The sequence below is a fragment of the Rhinopithecus bieti genome, unplaced genomic scaffold, assembly GCF_001698545.2.
Source record: "Rhinopithecus bieti isolate Rb0 unplaced genomic scaffold, ASM169854v2 scaffold_2409, whole genome shotgun sequence".
NCBI classification, from domain to species: domain Eukaryota; kingdom Metazoa; phylum Chordata; class Mammalia; order Primates; family Cercopithecidae; genus Rhinopithecus; species Rhinopithecus bieti.
The window spans coordinates 458,853-484,290 of NW_016803686.1; the positions used below are offsets into that span (position 1 = coordinate 458,853).

The 25,438-nt window shown below is 35.6% G+C and overlaps 1 protein-coding gene across 1 annotated transcript in view; it reads left to right on the forward strand.

The window, feature by feature from the left end:
* The window catches only part of IPO11 (importin 11), a 233,060-nt gene that overhangs the window by 77,711 nt on the left and 129,911 nt on the right, over nucleotides 1–25,438 (forward strand). The window contains exons 11-20 of the mRNA XM_017850710.1: nucleotides 1,999–2,191; nucleotides 2,909–3,061; nucleotides 4,313–4,356; nucleotides 6,340–6,430; nucleotides 7,834–7,881; nucleotides 8,619–8,724; nucleotides 12,239–12,365; nucleotides 21,244–21,277; nucleotides 21,432–21,472; nucleotides 22,814–22,930. Of these exons, the coding sequence (XP_017706199.1) occupies nucleotides 1,999–2,191; nucleotides 2,909–3,061; nucleotides 4,313–4,356; nucleotides 6,340–6,430; nucleotides 7,834–7,881; nucleotides 8,619–8,724; nucleotides 12,239–12,365; nucleotides 21,244–21,277; nucleotides 21,432–21,472; nucleotides 22,814–22,930 (954 nt within the window). The remainder of the gene's footprint in view (nucleotides 1–1,998; nucleotides 2,192–2,908; nucleotides 3,062–4,312; nucleotides 4,357–6,339; nucleotides 6,431–7,833; nucleotides 7,882–8,618; nucleotides 8,725–12,238; nucleotides 12,366–21,243; nucleotides 21,278–21,431; nucleotides 21,473–22,813; nucleotides 22,931–25,438) is intronic.

Here is a 25,438-nt window from a genome sequence, read left to right on the forward strand (position 1 = left end):
ATTAATTTTGTATCCTGAGACTTTGCTGAAGTTGCTAATCAGCTTAAGGAGATTTTGGGCTGAGATGATGGGGTTTTCTAAATATACAATCATGTCATCTGCAAACAGGGACAATTTGACTTCCTCTTTTCCTAATTGAATACCATTTATTTCTTTCTCCTGCCTGATTGCCATGGCGAGAACTTCCAACATTGTGTTGAATAGGAGTGGTGAGAGAGGACATCCCTGTCTTATGCCAGTTTTCAAAGGGAATGCTTTCAGTTTTTGTCCGTTCAGTATGATATTGGCTGTGGGTTTGTCATAAATAGCTTTTATTATTTCGAGATACATTCCATCAATACATTCCATCAATACCTAGTTTATTGAGAGTTTTTAGCATGAAAGGCTGTTGAATTTTGTCAAAGGCCTTTTCTGCATCTATTGAGATAATCATGTGGTTTTCGTCTTTGGTTCAGTTTATGTGACGGACACGTTTGTGGATTTGCATATGTTGAACCAGCCTTGCATCCCAGGGATGAAGCCCACTTGATCATGGTGGATAAGCTTTTTGATGTGCTGCTGGATTCGGTTTGCCATTATTTTACTGAGGATTTTCACATCGATATTCATCAGGGATATTGGTCTAAAATTCTTTTTTTGTTGTTGTATCTCTGTGAGACTTTGGTATCAGGATGATGCTGGCTTTATAAAAAGAGTTAGGGAGGATTCCCTCTTTTTCTATTAATTGGAATAGTTTCAGAAGGAATGATACTAGCTCCTCTTTGTACCTATGGTAGAATTCGACTGTGAATCTGTCAGGTTTGGGACTTTTTTTGGTTGGTAGGCTATTGATTATTGCCTCAATTTCAGAGCCTGTTATTGGTCTATTCAGTGATTCAGCTTCTTACTGGTTTAGTCTTGGGAGGGTGTATGTGTCCAGGAATTTATGCATTTCTTCTAGATTTTCTAGTTTATATGCGTGGAGGTGTTTACAGTGTTCTCTGATGTTTGTATTTCTGTGGGGTCTGTGGTGATATCCCCTTTATCATTTTTTATTTCATCTATTTGATTCTTCTCTCTTTTCTTCTTTGTTAGTCTTGCTAGTGGTCTATCACTTTTGTTGATCTTTTCAAAAAAACCAGCTCCTGGATTCATTGATTTTTTTTAAAGGTTTTTTTGTGTCCCTATCTCCTTCAATTCTGCTCTGATCTTAGTTATTTCTTGCCTTCTTCTAGCTTTTGAATTTGTTTGCTCTTGCTTTTCTAGTTCTTTTAATTGTGATGTTAGGGTGTCAATTTTAGATCTTTCCTGCTTTCTCTTGTGTTCATTTAGTGCTGTAAATTTCCCTCTACACACTGCTTTAAATGTGTCCCAGAGATTCTGGTATGTTGTGTCTTTGTTTTCATTGGTTTATTTTTCTGTGGTTAAGATTGATGAGTGATCTATCAACTTTCCTTAGCAGCTTTTTCTCCTATTTTAACAGCGTTGATCGTCATTTGCCTAGATCCGTTATTTGATCAGGAGTTACAAAATGATGGCATTCTAAGTCTGTTATTCCTTTTGCACTTATTAGCTGAAATTCTTCTATAAAGAAGACGTCTCCCTCGTCAGCTACATGATACATTAAAATATAGTTCATATGGGAAAGGGAAGATAATATTTAAATTCTTTGTCTTAGTCTATTACTTTTAAAGGTCTATCTGTTGCATATTTTAGCATTTTGTATCATATTTACCCATTGTTATAAAATTAAGTATGAACTGGGTCTGTTTTGGTTTTTGTACTGAAAATAATAGAAAGTTCTTATTATGAGATATAATCTAACATAATCCACATTATATGATGTGCCTCAAGAAGGGTTATGATACATGTAAAACTGAGTGAACGTGGACTCCACATTAAGGTTCAGACTGCTAAATGATTGTTAGTAAAGTTATAATTGAAGTGATTATATTCCAATATGAATTTGGGGAAAATACATTTTAGTTTTTATTTATTTTATTTTTACTTTTTTTACAGCTTTTAGACTTCTTGGATCAACATCCCTTTTCATTTACTCCTCTAATTCAGAGATCACTGGAATTTTCTGTAAGCTATGTTTTTACAGAAGTTGGTGAAGGCGTTACATTTGAACGATTCATTGTCCAATGTATGAATCTTATTAAGATGATTGTCAAAAATTATGCTTATAAGCCATCCAAAAATTTTGAAGGTAATTGCTTTACTGACAGTTTAAAAGAATTATTTTAATCTTAAGTGTGATATAATTGCTATATTTATGTAATTGTAAAATTTTTATTTTAGTGTGAAAAATAAATTGTTGCTAGGACATGAAATAGAGATGAGGATTATAGACTTTAATATGTTTATACTAGCTTTTAAAAACAATGTAGTGCATTTAATAAGCCATTTTTTGTAGCACAAATTGGTTGAAGCTTAAGGACTTTTAAGAATTAGGTACTATAGTCATCACTGCAGCTCATATTATAGGGTGTATTCATTTGAACAAATAAGAGCTTTCTCTGACTTTATATGAAGGGTGATTGTTTCTAGACAGGTTAAATTGTTGTATTATTTGAAATTCATTCCTATGTGTGTGTACCAAAGTGAATGAAGAAGTCTTGTTGGTAGGGGAAGAGAGAAACACACGCATACCCCCCCATCCTCTATATATGAGGAAGTCATTTCAATGTGGCGTGATAGTATTGCATGGTAATATACAAGCTGTAATGGTAAGACAGAAGCAGGATTGATGTGGGTGTGTTGTAAGGAAAGAGTATCTTTGAGATTTGTTTATAATAAAAATGAAAATTTATCCACAAGTATAACTTTTTCCCTGAGATTGTATTTTTTGTTTATTTAAATTACATAATCCAGTGTGGCTGCAATGTTTGGCTATACAATTAACTTGGAAATTTCATTTTTCTAGATAGCAGCCCTGAAACTCTTGAAGCCCATAAGATTAAGATGGCATTCTTCACATATCCTACTTTGACAGAGATATGTAGAAGATTAGTCTCTCATTATTTTCTATTAACTGAAGAAGAACTGACAATGTGGGAAGAAGACCCAGAAGGCTTTAGTAAGAATTAATTTCTTAGTGTTAGCATGACTTTTCTCCCCTTTCTATAAATATCTATTTGAGTGATAGGTATAATATTGTATTTTCATACAGCACTTTGGATCTGGAAATCTTGGTTTTTTAAAATTAACTTTTTCTTTGTTATCCTTTAGAACAAATTGAGAAGCAGAAAATGAATGACTTACACAAATATGATGTAGAATTTTGTCCAGGAAAAGACGTTTTAGTTTTAGATTCCTTTACAAATATGTAGTTTCAAACAAAATATATAATTAACTCTCTCTTATCAGGTCAGTTTCTGTTTTGTGATTCATTCCATATTATTTTTTATTTGTAGAAATTCTTGCAAAGAAATTTGGAGGTTTTTGAATAGTTTTTTTTTGGACAGGACATCTTTGTATCTGTTTGAATTTTAGTACTGGATAGATAAGTGGAATAAGTCTACTGGGACCCTTGCTGTAGAAAATCAAGGAATCATGTGTCTAATAAAGTACTTGTGTGTGAATTACTTACGCTATGGTGGGACATAGGCTAGATTTTAGCCTCCCTTTTCTCTTTGGTTGGATGCCCTTGCGTAGTAGTTACACATGTTTCCTAATATTTTAAGAGTGCCCAAAAGTTTTTGTAATACTTATTTTCGCCATCCTTTTGGTTTTTAAAAATAATTTTAGTTTTAATACAGGATTGTACTGTACAACACGTCTTTTCTTGTTTTTTTTTTTTTTTCTTTTTTCTGAAACATCTTGTTTCGATTTGCTTTCTTCATACAGTACATACAATATTGTAACATGAAACATTGAGTCCCTAAATTTTTAAGAGCCCTGAAGTATTTTACTTTAAATTTAAATATAAATACAAGAAATTTATGGAGAGTGTGAGTAATCATTGTACCTAGTGAAACATGATTACTGTGTTGAAATGAAATGATTCTCAGAATTGTAATGATATTGGATCAGGTGATAGCAGATGCCCTGGAAATGACAAGTACTTTGAGCTTTTTTCCGTAAAGCATTGTTGTCGAAAATGAGAATGCTTAGGGATATAGTAAGCACTTAATAGACGACTGTGAGATACACAGCTGTGATCTGTAGCATATAGTAAGAAAACCTGTGTAAGGCCTGTGTTCCCAAGGATTTGCTCTTAATGTTATGTTTAGAACAGTTCACAGAAATATTATACTGATGTTATTCAGATCTTTGTTTTCCAAACCAAGATGTTGAAAATGTCATTATTACATGTTTTTAATTGCAGCAGTGGAAGAAACAGGAGGAGATTCTTGGAAATATAGTTTAAGAGTAAGTATTAATTGCAAGAAAAATTGATAGGGGAAAACGTAATCCTTCTAAAGCTCTTAGTAGAGAATGACACTCTATTAAAGATTCCAAACATTTGCTGGGCATGGTGGCTCACACTTTAATCCTAGCAGTTTGGGAAGCCAAGGTGGGAGGATTGCTTGAGCCCAGAAGTTCAAGACCAGCTTGGTAAACGTAGTGAGACCCTGTCTCTGCGAAAAGTAAGAAAAGAAAAATTAGACCAGAGTGGTGGCGCACACCTCTAGTCGCAACTATTCAGGAGTCTGAGGCAGGAGGATTGTTTGAGCCCAGGAGGTTGAGGCTGCGGTGTGCCATGATCATGCCACTGCATTTCAGCCTGGATTACAGAGCAAAACCCTGTCTCTTAAAAAAAAAAAAAAAAAATTAAAGATTCCCAACATTAAGTCAGACAGATAAGAAATTGTGTATAAGAAACTAAGAACTATATTAATATTAAATTATGACATTTAATCTGAATTTTTTTGTTTTGTTAACTTGGAGTTTGAAAATGAATTTTTCTTCATCTTTCCCATTGCTTGGGAAATAATTCTCATTGCACAAACAGAAAATGTTTGTCAAAGTAAAAGCTGCCACTCTTAAGCTAGAAATTTTTCCTTGTATGTATTTCATTAGTAAAATTTCTTTTGGTATGTTATTTCTCTTACCACTTAGTGTGATTCTCAGAGACCAGCCCATTGCTTTCAGTTATAGGATACTTTTACAACACATTTATTAATATGACAGATGTTTTGCCAGTACCAGATGTGATGTTTGAGCTGTTCTTTTTAAGTTTTGTGCTTACATAATTTACAGAATTTGCTATTTGTTTTCTAAAATATTATCTTTAATGTTTTAGACTCGTAAACTTACAATTGTTAACCAGAGAGATTACTGGTGATTTTAAAACTTCAAACAATTTCATTCCTTTAATTTTTAAAAGTTTCTCTTACGGAGAAGTTTAAACATGCTAAAAAATAGAATAATATAATGAGCCCTTCATGATAACCTAGTTTATTAGTTATCAACTCATGGCTACTTTAGCTTCCTGTAAACATCTTCCAGTGTTTATGGTTTTGAAGTAGATATCTGAGATGACACATCCTCTGACCCTATTTCAGAGTGTATGTCTATAATGTTCCTTTTGAAACACACTAAACCTTAAAAATTTAATTAAAAAATGTAAATATTGTGAACCATCTAGTGATTCCTTTTTTTAAATTTAAATAAAATAATTGTTAAAAAAATTTTTTGTGGGTACATATTAGGTGTACATATTTATGGGGTACATGAGATGTTTTGATACCAGCATGCAATGTGAAATGATTCAGTACTTTTAGAACCAAATGAATCTTTGTTTTAAATGTAGCTAATGCTAATTTCTGTTACTGCTTGTGTTTGTTAAGAGAAAGACTACTCTGTTTGGCAAATTGGAGTTCCTGTTTTTGCTTATATCATTGCTAAGAAAATACATAATAGCTACTTGGGAGGCTGAAGCAGGGGAATTGCTTGAACTCGGGAGGTGGAGGTTGCAGTGAGCAGAGATCACGCCACTGCACTCCAGCCTGGTGACAGAGTGAGACTCTGTCTCCATAAAAAAAAAAAGTGTTGGATAGTCAGCCATTTATAGTACTGAACTATAAACGAGTGGCTACAGAATGCTTTTTAAATTTAAGATATGATTAATTTAAAATGTACACTTTGCTTGCCATAGTTTTAAGTTTTTGAATACATAATGACAAATAATTGAAATAAAGAAATCAAGTTTATCTTATTAATTATAATTTGATTTTGTTTTCCTTTGTGTTGGTTACAAAAAATGGTAATCTTACTTTTTTTTTTAACAAATCAAACGTTGGAAACATTTTCAGAGTTTTAGGACTTTAAGATTGAGTATTTGCTTTATTATAGAATTAGTCAATATAGTATGCAACTGTTTTGATGGGAAATTTGTCTTTTTCCCTGCAGCCATGCACTGAAGTATTATTTATAGATATATTCCATGAATATAATCAGACTCTTACTCCTGTACTTCTAGAAATGATGCAGACACTTCAAGGTAAGGCATATTTTGTGAATAACTTTGAGTTAATCTATTTAACATTTAGTTAAGAAATAGTCTGAGTGCCTAGAATGCGTACGGTACTGTTTCCTGTGTCATATAATGAATATGAATTTGAGAAAAACAATTTTGAAACTTACTATCTTCCAGAGGGGTGGCATTTGAGATAGACCTTGAATTATAGTTTGGAAGATGATAAATTTTCCTGTAATAAATGCAATAGAAGCAAATGCAAAACAGTAGTTATATTGCTTGCAGAAAGTCTGTCTGGAGCATGTTGTTGAGAAATAGTGAGAAAAGGTTAAAATAGTAAGTATTAGCCTCTCAGAATGGTAGCAGTGGGAATGGAAAGAATTGATGATGGATTTGAGAGAAAATATTGATGTAAATTTTTGACACTTGATCATTACACTTCATACACAAGTAATGAATTATCTGCCTATTAACTAACATCGATTTATGATTTCTGTCTTTTCTGCTAGACTGTAAGTCCTAGGGACATTGATCACGTCTGTTTTGTTTACACTTTATTCCCAGTGCTGGGCATATTCAGTGACTATTGTTACTTGATTGACTTTTGGCAACTGATTGAATGTGCTAGGGAAGGAAAAGTGATCAAAGATGATCCTAAACTTTTGAGTCTTAATGACAAGGAAACAGTTACCTCATTAGAAGTGGTAGAGATAGAGATGTACTTTTGAAGTGCATCTATATAAGGAACCTTGGGAAAACAAAAGAGGATCTTAAGGACAGAACCTGAGATTTTCACCTATAGGGATCTGAGGAAGTAAAAGCCTTGTAAAAATGCCAGGTGTGGTGGTGTATTCTAGAGAAGAGCATGTTGTCAGAAGTGAGTGTTGGCCAGGCATGGTGATTCACGCCTGTAATTGCAGCACTTTGGGAGGCTGAGGTGGGCAGATCACTTGAGCCCGGGAGTTCCAGACCAGCCTGGACAACATGGCAAAAACCTGTCTTTACAAAATTAGGAAAATTAGCTGGGCCTGGTGGTGAGTACCTGTAGTCCCAGCTATTCAGGAGGCTGAGGTGGGAGGATCATTTGACCCCAGGAGGTTGTGAGCTGAGATCACTCCACTGTACTCCACCCTGGGTAACAAAGCAAGACCTTGTCTCAAAAAAAAAATAATTTTGTGGTGTATAGCACATTAGCATTTTGTAGTATATATTTTCTAGAATGTTGTCATAACATTTGGTTTTTAATCCTGTGTTCTCTAATGATAATCATAAAACTTAGACTTTCCCTTTGTACCTGTGTCCATGTTTGATACCATGAAATGTGCTGTACTTAATTGAATTGGGAAATTAACAAATTGTGTTTAAATATAAATTTTTAAAAATCCAGTTTTATTTGCTTCTACTGATACCTATTTTTTTTTTTTTAGGACCCACAAATGTGGAAGATATGAATGCACTGTTAATCAAAGATGCTGGTATGTTAAATTTAAGTGATTTAGAAGCATTCATTTATTCAGTAGATGGAGAGTCTGTTTTGTGGTAGATTTTATGCTGAGGGTGTTGAGATATAAGAGTAACTGAAATACGGGAACAATCTGATTGGGGAGATAACCAAGTAAAAAGATAATGCATTATAATAATGCTATACAGGATAGTTAATGCTAAAGTAGGTGATGATCACCAGGTAGTTTGGTGTGTCTAAGGAAAGACTCCCAAAGACGTGTAATGGGAGAACACAAGGATAAATAGGAGTTACATGTGCACGGAGGTGGTGGTGGAAAGAGGGTGGTGCATTCCAGGGAGATGGAGCAAAAGATACAAAGACTTGAGGGAAAGAGGAGGAAACACAGTTAGAATTTGAATTGTGACTGTTTTGGTTTAACTGAAGCATTGGGGTTAAGGGTTGAGTTGAGACTGGAGAGAGTTAAGTAGGGACCAGGTCATAAAATATTACATCCATTTTAGAAGCAGTCATTATTTTATCATTTTTATAGTTGGACTTAAATATTTTAGAATAAATTGAATTTTCTGTTTGAAAGTAGTAAGGAATATTTAGGAAAACATGAAGTAAAATAATTTTCTAAAATGTCTACTTACATAATTTCCCTAATTAACATATTGTGTGTTTCCCTTAATGAACATATGTTTCATACACTCATTTGCAGATCTGATATCTGAAACCTTTAATTTTTTTCTTAAATTTTCTTCTCAGTGTATAATGCTGTTGGATTAGCTGCTTATGAGCTCTTTGACAGTGTTGATTTTGATCAGTGGTTTAAAAACCAGCTTCTTCCAGAATTACAAGTCATTCACAATAGGCAAGTATAAAATTTTGTATTTATTATCCACTTACTTTTCCTTATTTATTCTATTAATGAAGACAGGAAGGTATTAAAATGGCTTACAATTTAAAAAATGCAATCATATGAGTTAAGTAATGTCTTATGTGGAAAGGAATAAGAATTTTGACATCTAGGAAGTATTTGACGTATCAGGTAGTTTGTGAGAGAGAAGGAGGACTTTATGCAAAGATGAGGAAGGATGGAGGTCTCTGAGTTCAAGAAACTATGCCTAAGAAAAAGACAATTGGAAACTTAGCAAGAGGTATGCCTAGTGTCAGAAGTAGCCTAATCAAAGTAACATCTGTGACAAGTGAGTGTCTTGGGATCACATAATGCATACTGCAAGTCTCTGGGAAGACAGTAGAGTAGAATGTAGAGACATCATGGCAAAAATATTCAAGTACACTTTAAGTTCTAATTGAGGTACCTAATTAAATAGTACAGATTCATATTACATTTAGTACTATGAATTACGAAATGAATGAATTTAGTACATTTAATAGCACATTTGCCCAATGCTTTTTTTGTGAAACAGAGTCTCATTCTGTCACCCAGTCTAGAGTGCAGTGGTGCAATCTCAGCTTACTGCAACCTCTACCTCCTGGGTCCACGAGATTCTTATGCCTCAGTCTCCTGAGTAGCGGGGATTACAAGCGCGTGCCACCGCACCTGGCCAGCCCAATTCTTACATTTTAGATACATTTAAGCACTTGCCTACTTACTTAAATTTTAGGTGTAGAATACATAAAATGAAAGGAAAAACCTCTTTCATAGTTTATAAAATTATTTCTTAGTTTAAAATTGGATAATTTAAAAAAATTCTAAGGGGCGTTTTTCTTAGTTTGAAGGGTACACTTCTACTGATTCACTTCAGTATACCTACGGCCTATCAGAATACTTAGCATATAGTCGTAGACAGACAGTTAATATTTGTTGACTAAACTAACGAACGTACAGAAGGTCACATTTAGAGCCACAGAATTTGTAGAGTTGGAGATACTCCAATTCTTGCCAGTAAGTAGCTGTTTATTTCTTCAGTTATTCAATCATTTATTCAGTCAACATATATTTTTAACATTGGAATTTGCCATGTCCCATAAGGCGGTGTTGAATAAAATAGACTCTGACTTAGTCTCAGGGAGCTAGTGAGCCTTTGATGGAGAGAGAACTTTCATTGGTGAGACAGATGTGCAGTTTAGTTGTCCTTGAACCCTAGAGGCTATTTAGTATAAGATCTTCACTGTCCAGTACAGAAGCTCCCTATGTGTGGCTATTGAGCACTTGAAATGTGCTTAGTACAACTGAGGAAACAACTTTCCAATTTTAATTAATTTAAATTTAAAAATTAAAGCCATGTAAAATATTTATTGATTACATGTTGAAATGATAATATTTTGGATATATTGGGATATGTAAAAATGTTAATAAGATTTTATTTGTTTTTTTTCCTCTTATAATGTGGGTACTAAAAAATTAACATACATGGCCTGCATTATATTTCTGATGGACAAAGCTGATGTAGACCAGTGTTTCTCAAACTTTAATGTACATAAGAGTCACTTGTTAATCTTGTTAAAGTTTAGATTTTGACTTAGTAGGTCTGGGACAGATCAGGCAATGCACACATTGAATAGCAAAGTGATCTATAATTTTACCTCTGTTTGGATGTGTCTGTGACTTTGGAATTTTACCCTTCTGAGTTTCATTCTGTTTATCTGGAACAGAGAGTCTAATATGGTCTTACTCCCAAAATTGATAGTTCTTTGGTGCTTTTACTTCACTCTACACAAGTTGTTACTTCTGCCTGTCACTTGGTTCAAACGGTTTCTGTCCCTTGAAATGACATTTTTTTACCCTTCAGCTCCAAATACTGTTTATCTCAAAGACCCGCCCAGATTCCATCTGTCTCTGCCCATTTCTTCTCTTCCTTTTCTAAAGTCCTAGTACACTACTTTGTGTTTTTTAATTCCTTTAGGTATGTTATAAACTTCTTGGGGTCGGGAATACTTACGTACATATTTTTGTAACTTTATTTATTTATGTATTTAATTTTTGAGATGGGATCTCACTTTGTCACCCAGGCTAGAGTGCAGTGGCATGATGTTCGCCCACTGCAATCTCTACTTCCCGGGCTCAAATGATCCTCCCACCTCTGCCTCCTGAGCAGCTAGTGTGTGCCACCATGCCCAGCTGTTTTTTTGTAGTTTTGGTAGAGACAGGGTTTTATCATATTGGCCAGGCTGGTCTCAAACTCCTGCCTGAGCTCAAGCGATCTTCCCGCCTCAGCCTCCCAAAAGCTGGGATTACAGGTATAAGCCACTGCGCCCGGCCCAGTTTTTGCAACTTTAATGAGCATTTTTTTCCCTATATGTTTGATCATCTTTTAGAATTGTGGTTTTTTTGGGGGGGAAAAACAGTGTTTCATTTATACACAGAAATATTTATCATCTTGCCACTAAAATTTACGTAATAAGGTACTTCATGAGTGAAATTCTTGGACACAAATGTTTTGAACTGCATGGTTTTTCTCCTTACCCGAGCTTTCATTTCTTTTAGCGAAGATGATGAGAGAAAGAAGTGTATATGCATGCTACTGTAAATGTTTTGCAAATGTTAATATATGTTATTTTGGTAATCTGAGTCACATTCTTTTATTGTGTACCTCTTACAAAATTAGCTTAGTTGAAACCACAAAATTTATATGAACGTTTTATATAAGCCTAGTAGTTTCTTACATTGTTCTGAAAATAATCTTCATAGTATTAACAGAATTGGAGTAGAAAATTAGATACAGGAGCTTCTTTATTATTATTTTTGGGAAGCTTTCCAGTTTTAGAGTTTGGAGCATTGCCACTGTTTTGGTTACTTGAGCTAAAACAAATGGATTTGGTTTTATGAAACATATCTACATTGCGGTTCTTTTAAGATAAAAGAATCAGGATTGCAACATATATGCCTAGGAAAAAATTTTAAGTATTAAAATTTTAATAATATTAATTTATTTAGATCAGGACTTCATTGTTAATATTTTGTACTGTGGTACATTTCGAAGTAGCCTTTAAGCTTTATTTTTTTTGACTGAGACTTGATCTGTTGCCTAGACTGGAGTGCAGTGGCAGAATCTTGGCTTATTGCCAACCTCTGTCTCCTGGGTTTCAAGGGATTCTTGTACCTCAGCCTCCCAAGAAGCTGGGACCACAGGAGCATGCCACCATGCCCTGCTAATTTTTGTATTTTTAGTAGAGATGGGGTTTCACCATGTTGCCCAGACTGGTCTTCAGCTCCTGGCCTCAAGTGATTTGTCCTCCTGGATGGCATACCAAAATGCCGGGATTGTAAGCGTGAGCCAGCACACCCGCTTTTAAGCTTTTATGTTAAAAATGCAGATTGCATTCTTACTACATTTTAGATTTAAATGATAAATTATACTAAATGAAATAGACCTCTTAAAATATTTAACATTTTAATTTCATGATTTCTTCTTGTTTAGGTATAAGCCATTGCGGCGCAGGGTGATTTGGCTCATCGGTCAGTGGATTTCTGTGAAATTCAAGTCTGACTTAAGACCCATGCTTTATGAAGCAATCTGTAACTTGCTTCAAGATCAAGATTTAGTGGTATGTTTCTTAAGTGCCTTAAAAGAGTTAGTTTTTAAAGTTTCACCTGTGCAAATCATCAAGTTCACAACAGTTTATATGTCTTTCTTTATGATGTTTATGACCTTTCACTGCACTAGTTACTCCTTGGTGAGCAGTTTGATTTGAGGGTAGAAAATTCTTTGATTATCATTTGCCCTTCCCATTACTAGTCATTGAAAAAAAAAAATTAAGCTCTACTGTTATAATTTATAATTTCTTAGTAAGAAAAAAAAAAGGCAGTTTAAAAAATCCCTTTATAGCTTATATATTCTTTTAAAATTCAGGATAGATGTTGGCATTGAAATAGCATCATAATTTATTTCATCTTTACTGTTGATTCTTTGTCCCTCATTTGTGAGAATTTTTTTTAAGCCTTTGGAATTATTGGGCTCTTTTAAGGGATTTTTCTTTGTTTATGGTATTCATATATTGTTGATTTTGTGTTACTGAAAACTTGATAGTAAGCTCTTTGTTGCTTTTTTCCCCTTCAAAGCAGTAGGTTTGCTGCTTTATTATAAAATTACTGAAGTAGTAGTAGTAATTTTACAGGCTTATGATTTTAAGAAGTTTAAATTGTAAAGAATAGTTTTCTTTCTTTTTTCCTACTGGTGCTTTACTATATGCCTGGGTGAATATATTAGTGACTTAATATATGTGTTCATTGTCTTTTCCTGATTTTCCATTTGCTTTAGGTAAAATTAAGTGATTTTTTTTTCTCCCCTGAGTTGTGCTAAGATCTTTTTAAATCGTTTCTTAGTCTCCTCCCTTTACCCTGCTGAATCTTATTTTAGTTTGAACCCACCTAGTTTTGCCTTTCAGCACAGGCTTGGACTATACTTCTCTTTTTTACATATGCTTACATAAAGAAAACTACATGTAGTGTTCACTAAAGGAAAACATAAATAGGTGAATTTGTTACAGAAACACAATACATTCCAAAGGCAAATAGAACTGATCTTTGGATTTTCTACCTAAGTATTATCTGCTTTGTGTAAATGATTTGAGAATTTAAGTACCATTCTGTAATTATTAAATACTAATTAAGTATGGGAAGTTACAAGAGAGCCTTGTGGTGTTTTACTGGGTTTACATTCTTAGAAATGTATTAATATAACTTAGCTGCTTCTGAAATTTCTATTTGCTGAAGTTAATTTTCTTTTGTAATAGCTTTAGAATAAAGCATAAGATTTAAATTTTTGCTTTCCTAGTTGGAAATATTATTTGCTCTTCTGTCAGAGAGAAGATATTAAATGATTTATGGATGTGTTACAAAAGGGTTAAATTTCAATTAAGTTTGCTTTGGGAAATAGAGAAATTGCTTGGAGTTTTTCTTTTTTCTTTGTTTTGTTTTATTTGGTTTTGTTTTGGGAGACTGAGTCTCCCTCTGTTGCCTAGGTTGCAATGCAGTGGTACGATCACGGCTCATTGTAGCCTCAATGTCCTGGGCTCAGCTGATCCTCCCACCTCAGCCTCCCAGGTATCTGGGACTATATATGCCACAACGCCTGGCTGATTTTTCTATTTTTTGTAGAGATGGTGTTTCGCCACATTGCCCAGGCTGGTCTTGAACACTTGGACTGAAACAGTCCACCCACCTCAGCCTCCCAAAGTGTTAGGATTATAGGCGTGAGCCACTGCACTGGGCCCAGAAATTCCTTGGGTCTTAGACTTGTTTTATAATGAGTCTATTAAAAAAGGAAAGAGAAAAATGAATTGTTTCAGCCAGCGCCTTAAAAACAGAACATTAATTCTACCAGATACCAACAAATGTAACTGGAGAGAAAGGGATTCATGGCCAGGTAAGTTTGGAAAACTTTGAGATAGATATTCAAATGGGGCTCTTAGTAACACAACTGGTCAAAGCGTTTAAAAATGTACATTTGCGGTGTGCGTAGTGGCTCACGCCTGTAATCCCAGCACTTTGGGACGCCGAGGCGGGCCGATCACGAGGTCAGGAGTTCAAGACCAGCCTGGCCAGCATGGTGAAACCCTGTATCTACTAAAAATACAAAAGTTAGCTGGGCCTGGTGGCACGCGCCTATAGTCTCAGTTACTTGGGAGGCTGAGGCAGGAGAATCGCTTGAACCTGGGAGGCAAAGGTTGCAGTGAGCTGAGATTGCCCCACTGCACTCCAGCCTGAGCGACAGAGAAAGACTGCGTCAAAAAAAAAAAAAAAAAAAAAAGTACGTTTGCATTATGACTAGCCCACATGACTAATACATTAGTATTCGTAGAATATACTTTGAGGAAATGTTGCTTTAGATTTAGCCTTTGCCCTTTATATCTTCTGGTGGCTATATCTCATGTTTACATGTTTTGCATTTGCCTTATACTGTCCCTATTATTTTGCAATGAATTGTTAAGAAGATTGTTTAGTAAGGCACCAAGTTAATGTCGTAAACCTTGGCCTTTTTTTAAAGTACATTTAAAGAATGTATAAGTCATACTGCTTTAATTTTCAGCCTTTGAGAAATGCTAGCTAATATGATGTGGGGAGATACCTTATACATGCATACATATACACAATAGTGTACAACCATATAGAGATATGTATGTGTATATATATATGCAAACGTACATTTATATATATAAATGTATACATAAACATTGTGTATGTGTATACATATGTGTCACACGATTAAGTCAAATTGCTACACTGAGGAAAAGTTATAAACCAAAAAATATGTCACTCTATTTGCATTATATTTCCCTAGATCAGACAGTAATTTTATATTGTCACACAGCTATCAGAGGTAAGAGACGTTCTCTGCCCAGTGGCCTCTGATGTTATAAAATTTGTAAAGTCCTGTGCTAACTAGAAAAGTTGCTTCCTCCAGTTGCTGCACTGCTTCTGCTGTGTTACAAGTATGTAGATCCTGATGAATCGAATTCCTCTCTGGCTTTCAGAATCTGCATTCTTTTTCCTAAGGGCTGCTGTTAAGGAGTCGGGATACATTTGATGCTGATTAACTACTGTTGTCCATGTGCTATTCTTTTGTTATTAGGAGACTGTGACAGAGTAGAAGTAGGTGTTAATTTTCTTTTGTTTTTTTGGCTGCTCCATAGAAAGAGCAGGGCTACCCCATAGGCAAGAATTTTGTCAATAAAAAATTCAGCAACTAACAGAAGAAGCACTTGTGTGCTCATCACTCAGTTACCCATATTTTCATTTGTAATATTTTCCACATATATTTCAAATATCTTATTTAAGAAATAAAATATTACAAATGCAATCAAATTCCTCTGTCTCTTTCCAGTCTCATTCTATTGTCTTTGTTAAGCAGAGGTTTTACATGTTAATAGATTTATTGATTACTTTTTTTCTTTCTTGAGACAAGGTCTCACTCTGTTGCCCAAGCTAGACTGCAGTGGCGAGATCATGACTCACTGCAGCCTCGACACCCCGTGGCTCAAGCATTTGTCTCACGTCAGCCTCTCGAGTTGCTAGTACTATAGGAGTGTACCACCACGCCTGGCTGATGTTTTGATTTTTTGTAGAGAGGAGGTCTCACTGTGTTGTCTAGGCTGGTCTAGGATTCTGGGCTCAAGTTATCTTCCCACCTTGGCCTCCCAATGTGTTGAGATTACAGGCATTAGCCCCTGGGCCTGGAAAGAAATCCTTTTTCTTCACTCTTGGTTTTTTATTCTGCCTCAAATTTATTTTTGAGTGTGATGTAAGGAAGTTTCCATCTTTCTTTTTTAAAAAACAAGGATAGCAACACTACAGTGATTCCCTGAATAATACATAGTTTTCTTAGTGGTCCATAGGGCTGTCTCTGTCATATCCCATGTTTACATGTGGACCTGTTTCTGGAATTTGTTCCGTTTCATTGGTCTACTTGTGTAACTCTATTTGAATATTGTTTTTTGTTGTTTTTTTTCAAACAACAGCTTTTGTAGTAAGGCTTCACACCTGGTAGGAAATGCATTCTTGTAGCTTTCAATACCCACACATTTTTCATAGTTTAGGAAAGATTAAATACTGTTTTCATTAGCCACGTTTTTTTGCATGTGATCCAGTGTTTGTACTTACTGTTAATTGACCACCGTTTTATACTTATTGTTAATAGACTATCTCTTTTGGAGCATATCAGTAGTTCCTTGTGCCATAATTTGAGAACTACCGACCTGGATTCTATACAATAAAACACCTTCTAAAAAAATATCTTTTAACACTCTCCCTTCCTTTCCCTTTTATAACATATTAGTTAGTAGATGGAGTGCTTATGACAACTTTTAGGTTTTAGAACATTATTTCCACACTATAAACTAGCATTACTAAATTTTAGGTTAGAGGAACCTTCTTTTCCCAGGACTACAGATGATTCTTTAAACTGGGCTTCTTTAGGCTGTAGAGTTTCTGAATTAATTGTATTTTTAAGTTTCAGAAATTCAAAAGAAGTTTTTAGAACGTTTTGGCTGGTCACAGTGGCTCACGCCTGTAATCCCAGAACTTTGGAAGGTCAAAGTGGGCGGATCCCCTGAGCCTGGCCAACATGGGGAAACCCCATCTCCATTAAAGATACAAAAATTAGCTGGGCATGGTGGTGGGTGATTGTAGTCCGAGCTACTCAGGAGGCTGAGGCAGGAGAATTGCTTGAATCTGGCAGGGGGAGGTTGCAGTGAGTCGAGATCAAACCACCACACTCCAGCCTGAGCAACAGAGCAAGATTCCATCTCAAAAGAAAAACAAAAAAAGAAAAAAAAAATTTTTAGAAAGTTTTACTTTACCTTCAGTAAAACAAGCAGTAAATTACTAGAAAATCAGCATTAGGATAATCTTTCACTTTTGTGAAAGCCTATGTAAGATATAAACTGCGGTGTAATCAGAAAGCCTGTAGTTTGAGGGTGTGGTGTGGTTGCTTGTGAAGCAAAGAAATGGCCATCTTCGTGGGCACGTTGACCACCAACCAGCATAGACATATGGTCATGTGCTGTTGCATGACAGGGGTCTATTCCGAGAAATGTGTCCTTAGGCGATTTCCTCATTGTGGGGACATCACAAAGTGTGCTTCTACACAATCTGAGATAGTAGAGGCTCTCTAGGCTGTGGGTACAAACCAGTGTAGCATGTTACTGTACTAAATACTTTAGGCAGTTGTAACATGATGGTAAGTATTGGTGTGTCTAAACAGAAAAGGTACAGTAAGAACATAGTATAAAAGATTAAAAAATGCTACACCTCTATAGGGCGCTTAACTTGAATAGAGCTTGCAGGCTTGGAAGTTGCTCTGGGCGAGGCAGTGAATGAGTGATTAGTGAATGTGAAAGCCTAGAAAATCACTGCATACCACTGTAGACTTCATAAACATTGTACAGTTAGGCTACACTGAATATATTGGAAAATATTCTTTCTTCAGCAATAAACTAACCACATCTTACTCTAACTTTTGTTTGTTTGTGTTTTTGAGACGAGTCTCACTCTGTTGTCTAGGCTGGAGCGCAGAGGCGCGATCTCGGCTCACTGCAAGCTCTGCCTCCTGTAACTTCTTTACTTTAAAATTTTTTAAAGGTCTTGACTCCTTTGTAATAGTACTTAGCTTAAAATACACATACATTGTATATCTGTGCAAAAATATTTTCTTTTGTTACATCCTCATTCTGTAAGCTTTTTTTATTTTACAATTTTTTCCACTTCTAATGATTTTTCTTAAAATCTAAATCAAAGACACAAACACATTAGCCTAGGCCTACGCAGGGTTAGGATCATCAATATCATTGTCTTCCACGTCCATATCTTGTCCCACTAGAAGGTCTTCTGGGGCATTAACATACATGCAGCTGTCATATCCTGTGATAACAATACCTTCTTCTGAGCTGGGTGTGGTAGCTCACGCCTATAATCCAAGCACTTTGGAAGGCCAAGGCGGGCAAATTGCTTGAGCCCAGGAATTCAAGACCAGTTTGGACAACATGGTGAAACCCTGTCTCTACAAAAAATAGAAAAATTAGCCAGAGATGGTGGTGTGTGCCTGTAGTCCCAGCTACTTGGGAGGCTGAGGTGGGAGGATTGCTTGAGCCTAAGAGGTCAAGGCTGCTGTGAGCCATGATCATGGTTTGATTTTGTTCTACCCATTGCTTGAGTTGCTGCCAAATGCACAGAAGTTTCTGGCTCTGTTTACCTTTGTAGCAGTATTTGAAAGTACTGTTGCCTGCATTTTCTTCTCATTCATTTCCCTGTTTCTCTTATGCTTTGGGGGATCTTTCCAATGTTTCTTATGTTTTGACGGCACTTGCTTTCCCAATTTGGAATTGCCTGTTATCTTTTCGTGAATTTTCTGAGGTTTCAGCTGGGGTAGGGTAGACTCACAGTAGAAATGTGTTAGACTTTTCTACCAGTCTTCTAGCACACTCCCCAAGTCTTCATTCTGTAAATTCAAGTTTTAATTTTGTCCCCCCATTGCTTGAGTTACTGCCAAATTCATTCCATTTCTTTGTAGTAAGTACCTCTTATTTCTTTTAGAGCTCAAGAAGAGCTGACTTTTTGTCTTATGTTTATTTGCCATCATTTAAAATGCTCTTTAACTTTCCTTAAAAGTCTGTGTTTTTTTATTTTCCCTTGTGATCTGGCTTTCTGTTCTTGCAGTCAAACTGGAATGCAGACAGGTCTTCTTAATTCATTTCACCTTTTTTTCTGAACATAATACTACACTGACTTCCCTTGTTAGGAGGGAAAACACATTGTTTTATTCAGGTGTCTTGTTTCATATACTTATTTGCATTAATGTTATGGCTCAGGGAGTGCATCTCTAGAATAAATGGTCCTTTCGTGGAGGAAAGTCGAGAGAATTAAGGGTTAGCGTGCTGGCAGTTTGATTTCCTTTCCTTTCCTTTTTCATTTTTCTGAGTTGGAGTCTTGCTTTGTTGCCCAGGCTGGAGTGCAGTGGCACAATCAGCTTACCGCAACCCTTGCCTCCCAGGTTCAAGCGATCCTCGTGCTTCAGCCTCCTGAGTGGCTGAGATTATAGTTGCATGCCACTATGCCCAGCTGATTTTTGTATTTTTTTTAGTAGAGATGGGGTTTCACCATGTCTACCAGTCTGGTCTCGAACTCCTGACCTCAAGTGATCCTCCCACCTCGGCCTCCCAAAGTGCTGGGATTATAGGTGTGAGTCACCATGCCTAGCCTTGATTTCTTGTTTCTTTTTTGAGGGACTTTCATGTCTTGGTCTCTGTGAATTGTTAATATTGTATATTCACTCAATACTAAACTTAAAGATGTTTACACATAGTCCATGTCCTCAAGAGGATTGTCCTGTGCTTAATGTTTTCAAGTTAGCCATTTTTATCAGTAATTGTTTAATATCTAGTCTCCTCCTCCCCACATTGTAAGATCTATATGGGCATGGCTTACTCAGCTTTTTCTACAGCACCTAACACAGTGCCTGATGATAGTTCCTCCTTAAATAGTTTCTGATGCAATACCTGACCTGTCTTTTCATGAGGTCATTTTGTGATAGATCAAGTGGCAGCAAATTTGTTAAATCAGTTAAAAATCTGGAAATGTTCACATTGCCTTTAGAGACAGTGAATAAAAGGAAAAAGCAGGTGAAAAAACATCTGCACTGTAGGCTCTTGGAATCTGCGGATTTGTCAGTGTTTAACATTTGGTGAAGGTGCCTAATTACATCTCAAGACCTCAGAAGCTCCTGTAAAATGTTTTAAATGATTACTTTCTGAAAAATGACTGGAAAGAAAAAAACAGTTGCTATTAACAAGTAAGGAAAGTGTAACATCTAAGAAAGTAATGGTTCTCAGCTGGGAAATAAAAGGTTTAGATATGTTATCTCACAGATTAGCATACAGAATTTAGTCTTGTCTTGAGCTCATGTTACTTTATGTGGAAACTAGGAATATCTTAGCCCATGCCAATTTTAGCTGATTTAAGTCCAAGATAACACTTGAAAGAGAACGAGATTATGTTGTAATATGATTTGCCCAGGTAACATGCTGGTACACATTGAAAATTTGTGAGGTCGGGAGCATATTGTAAACCTTTCTGTATTTGTGAACTGTGGGATTTAGAAAATCTCAGAATGGGCTGGGCGCAGTGGCTCACGCCTGTAATCCCAGCACTTTGGGAGGCCAAGGCGGGCGGATCATGAGGTCAGGAGATCTAGACCATCCTGGCTAACACGGTGAAACCCCGTCTCTACTGAAACTACAAAAAAATTAGCCGGGCGTGGTGGCGGGCGCCTGTAGTCCCAGCTACTTGGGAGGCTGAGGCAGGAGAATGGTGTGACCCCGGGAGGCGGAGCTTGCAGTGAGACGAGATCGCACCACTGCACTCCAGCCTGGGCGACAGAGCCAGACTCCGTCTCAGAACAACAACAACAACAACAAAAAACACCACCACCAACAACAGAAAATCTCAGAATATTTTGGGGATATTTCAAAGATTTACTGTAGTTGAGGTTACAGGTGGAAATTTGCTTGTGTTCTTTCTCCTCCCTGACTCCTTCCTTCCTTGTCTCCTTTTGCACCTTTCACTTACACATCCTCCAGTTTGCCCAACCCCACCCTGGTTTCCTGCTTCCTTTTTCCTCAATCCCATGCCCTCTACATACTTTACGGCAAATTATTTTCCTTCCTGGAAGGACCCACTGGGTTAAAGGCTTGTTAAGTAAATTATGGGAAACTGAGAAGAATAGGAATAAATATTACTTTACCTTTTCTTTTTATTCCTTGCTTTGGATAAGGAGAGTATCCTTGTATTTCTGGAATATTTACATGGTCTGTGTCTCTAATAATAAGAAGAGTACAGAAAGTGATTTGGAATAAAATTTTTTGTTTGATATTAATGATGTTTAGTCATTCTAAAATAATTAAAAACTCATGATATACTACTTTCTTTTAGGTTCGTATTGAAACAGCTACAACTTTGAAGTTAAATATCCTTCTGAAAATGTAAAATACTTCATTGCAAAGAACTTTAACACTTTTAAGTTATTTATTTTGTGAAATTAATTTATGTATCCTTGTTTTAGATACAGATTTATTTTGATAAAACTTATGTATTCTCAATATTCCTTAACTGCACTTCACCTGTTGATGATTTTGAATTTAGAACAGATCAGTTTCTACCGGTAAGAATATACATTTCCAGGTATTTTTTTAAAAAAACATTTCTGCTTATGTCTTTGAATACTATTTTATACATGAAATTATCTATGTGTTACTTATTAAAGTTGAATTTAAAAGTATGCTGTATTGGATTATTTTGGAGGACATAATTTTTATTTGTAAACTGTTTTGGTAACTTTTATTGTAACAGTTCACTTATATTCTGCTTACTTTTGTTTAGCAATTTTATCATCTATGTTGAAGTTGGTTGCCAGACTTTTTTTTTTCAAAATGGAAAATCATTTAATATCTTCATTTTATGTGTGTCTGTTAATTTTACTCCTTAGGTTATTTCTCTGTGTTATTTACATGTGTATATCTATCTGTATCCTATCCTACACACTAGACTGTAAATTACTTGATGAGCAGAATACCAAGTTCTATTCATCTTTTTACTCTTTACTCAACCCCCAGGACCTAGCATGGTGTTTTCCCATAACTGGTACTCAGTAAGCACTTGTTAAACATATCAGTAACATTGGGGTGTTAGTGTTTGTTCTTAAGAGGACTGGCTGAGAAGAAAGTTACGTGATAAAATGTACTACTTTTCGTGAGGGGAATAGATAGGGAAGCTTCTAAAGCAGTGATCTTGCTTTAATAAAATAATCACTATAGACATTTTTGGATGAAAGAAATGTGTTGCAGAAGTGTGTACTAAAATGAGCCATATATCTGAAAGAACAAATTCTTGCTTTATGTAAGTGTGATTTGTTAGTTTATAACGTAATTTTCATAATATAGGAGTTCACAACCAGACATAGGGTATTTGTTTTTGATTTCCCAATACGAACTATTCTGCCATTTTTAGAATAACAAATTATATCTATAAAATATATATCTTCATACAGTATATGTTAAGGGCCTCATCAGATAGCTGGCATGTGAGTGCAATAATGTCTTTGCTGTAATGATCAGGTCTTGCAAAACAAAACATTCTGTGATTGGCAGCGGGCATATATGGAAGAACAGTGACAAGGCACTGTTAATAGTTTAGTTAACAGTATAAAATTTAAACAGACATAGCTTAGACAATATTCCTCTAAACATTATTCGGTTTCTGGATAAGTTAAATTCTGAAATGGACACATTCAGCAGCAATGAAGAAAGAAAACACTTTGTAAAACAATATGTAAAATACTGGCAGCTTAAACAATTTCAGGTTGTTTAGGTAATGCCAAGCTTTTGGCTTTCTGTTTATTTGACTTACTGCTTTGACATTATGATTTACTTCTTACTTCTGTTCATATGAATGTCTTTCATTTCTGTTCTAAACCTTTTTTATTTTATTTCTTTTTAAACTGCAGTATTTGGAAACCATGTTCACACTACTTTTTCAGTTATTGCAGCAAGTTACAGAATGTGACACAAAGATGCACGTTTTGCATGTCCTTTCTTGTGTGATCGAAAGAGTCAACATGCAGGTAATTATATTGTAAAACATGAAAATAAATGAGAGGTGGGTAGAATATATGTAGAATTCATTAATATCCTTGACTACATTGTTTAAGAGTTAAAACATTAATTGAAATGCTTCTAACTTATAGACTGTGGTTTCAGTTATGTATTATTCAAAATTGACATTTATATTCGATTTTTTAAAAATGCCTAAGAAAATTAAAATATGAAAAAAAATTGGATCATCAATGTAGAGGTGTTCATAAAGCAGAATTTTACATATTTTAGAAGATCCAGCCAGTGTAAAATTCCGTGTTTGAGGGCATAGCCACAAGTGTCCATCAGCAAGACTTCTGGGAAGTCTGTTATTTTTACCTTAAAAATTAAGTATTTTTTGTAGTCTGGTCTGCATTGTATTTACATGTGACTTAATGTAAAAATGAGGTGTAACACTCTTAACGGTTTAGTTATTCAGCTTCCCCTGTCACTCTGAATCTTTGTGGAAATTGTTTTTTTTTTTTATTTTTTTTTTTTTTGAGACGGAGTCTCGCTCTATCGCCCAGGCTGGAGTGCAGTGGCCGGATCTCAGCTCACTGCAAGCTCCGCCCCCCGGGTTTATGCCATTCTCCTGCCTCAGCCTCCCGAGTAGCTGGGACTACAGGCGCCCGCCACCTCGCCCGGCTAGTTTTTTGTATTTTTTAGTAGAGACGGGGTTTCACCGGGTTAGCCAGGATGGTCTCGATCTCCTGACCTTGTGATCCGCCCTTCTCGGCCTCCCAAAGTGCTGGGATTACAGGCTTGAGCCACCGTGCCCGGCCTGTGGAAATTGTTAATCCAGATAACCACACTATAATTATCCTTGTGACTTCCTATATTCTAGTTCACCATTGCATATCCTTGTTTGGAAAGCACTGAAGCAAATCTGTGATTTGCATTGTATTAGGAAAGATAATTGATTTGGATTTCACAGACTTAGAGTTTACTCTTGGATCTGCTGTTAGTGAATTGTGACACCATGAGCAGATTTATTAATTCCAAAGCAATTGATGAGAATAGCTATTAATTATTGAGTAATGACAACATACTGACATATGTGCTACATGCTTTGCATATATTTCTCATTTAGTTCTCACAAAAAACTTGAGGTAGGAGTTAGAATTTATTGTCTCAAACAATATGAGACTTGAAGGAACTTCTCAAAGTTCACATATTTTAATGGCACTGCCAGTACTTTAAGCATAATGCGACTCCTGTGGTAGGGTTGAGTCACTGTTAATCATTTGAAACAGATCTGGTTACTGGTGTCTAAAAGTAGTAATATCTTGCATGATTCTTAGTACTTGGTGTTCTTAATACATTAATCACATTAATTCATTTGATGGTGTTTTTTAAACAACATTGAGAGAGTTGGTCACAGAGTTCCTTGCAACTGTTTTAAGAACTCATTTTAAGTCCTTGCCTCTGCTGTTTAGTTTGGGCAAAGTCTTTAACCTTGTGTCCTCATGTATAAAATGATAAAGATAATTCTGAACTCACTTAACTTAGGATTTCGTGAGCATGAAATTACTATACATCTCCAATATGCTTCAGAGTACTATAAAGTTGCAATAAATTGTTTAAAGAGTTGATTATAAAAACAAGATTTGGCCATTTTCTGTAATTTTATTTAGAAATATATGGCAGATGGAAATTTCTTAAATAAAACTTTTTTTTTTTTTAAAATAGAAATGGATCTCCTTTCCTTTGTCTCCCCAAACTTTGAATTAAAACTTTTTCTCCAAAAGTTTGTTATTCTTTTGGCTTATAAATTAGTGCTTTTGTGTTTCTGTCTATACTCATCTTTTGGAACACAAATAGCCTAAGCAGCTTACGTGCCTATATCATGAAGAAGTAACAATAAGATATAGTTATTCAATAGAATTTTTGTTTTTCAAAACTCATACTAAATAGGAAATGGTTAAAAAATATTTTCAGTTGTCTGATTCTTTAACTTTTTTTCTACCTTAACCTTTGATCAACCCTATCATTTTTATCTTTGTTGCATATATCCCTTAACTCTCTTTCATATACCAAATTTGATGTTTGTCCATGAGGCAGCAAACTTTTAAAAAATGTTAACAAATTTTATCTTTTTTGAGACGAAGTCTCGCTCTGTCATGTCAGGCTGGAGTGCAGTGGCTCATCTCAGCTGACTGCACCCTCCGCCCTGATCCCCTGGGTTCAAGTGATTGTTGTCCTCAGCCTCCTGAGTAGTAGCTTGGATTACAGGCGTGCTATCATGCCTGACTAATTTTTTTTTTTTTTTTTTTTTTTTTTTTTTTTTTAGAGATAGGGTTTTGCCAGTTTAACTGGGCTGGTCTCAAACTCCTGGGCTCAAGGGATGCACCGCCTTGGCCTTCCAAAGTGCTGGGATTACAGATGAGAACCACCGCAGCGGGCCAGAATTATGTTTTTGATATTAGGCAGCAAACATTTTCAGCCATCTTACAATAGTGCTTTCGTCTTCTCCTCCTCCTCCTCCTCCTCCTCCTCCT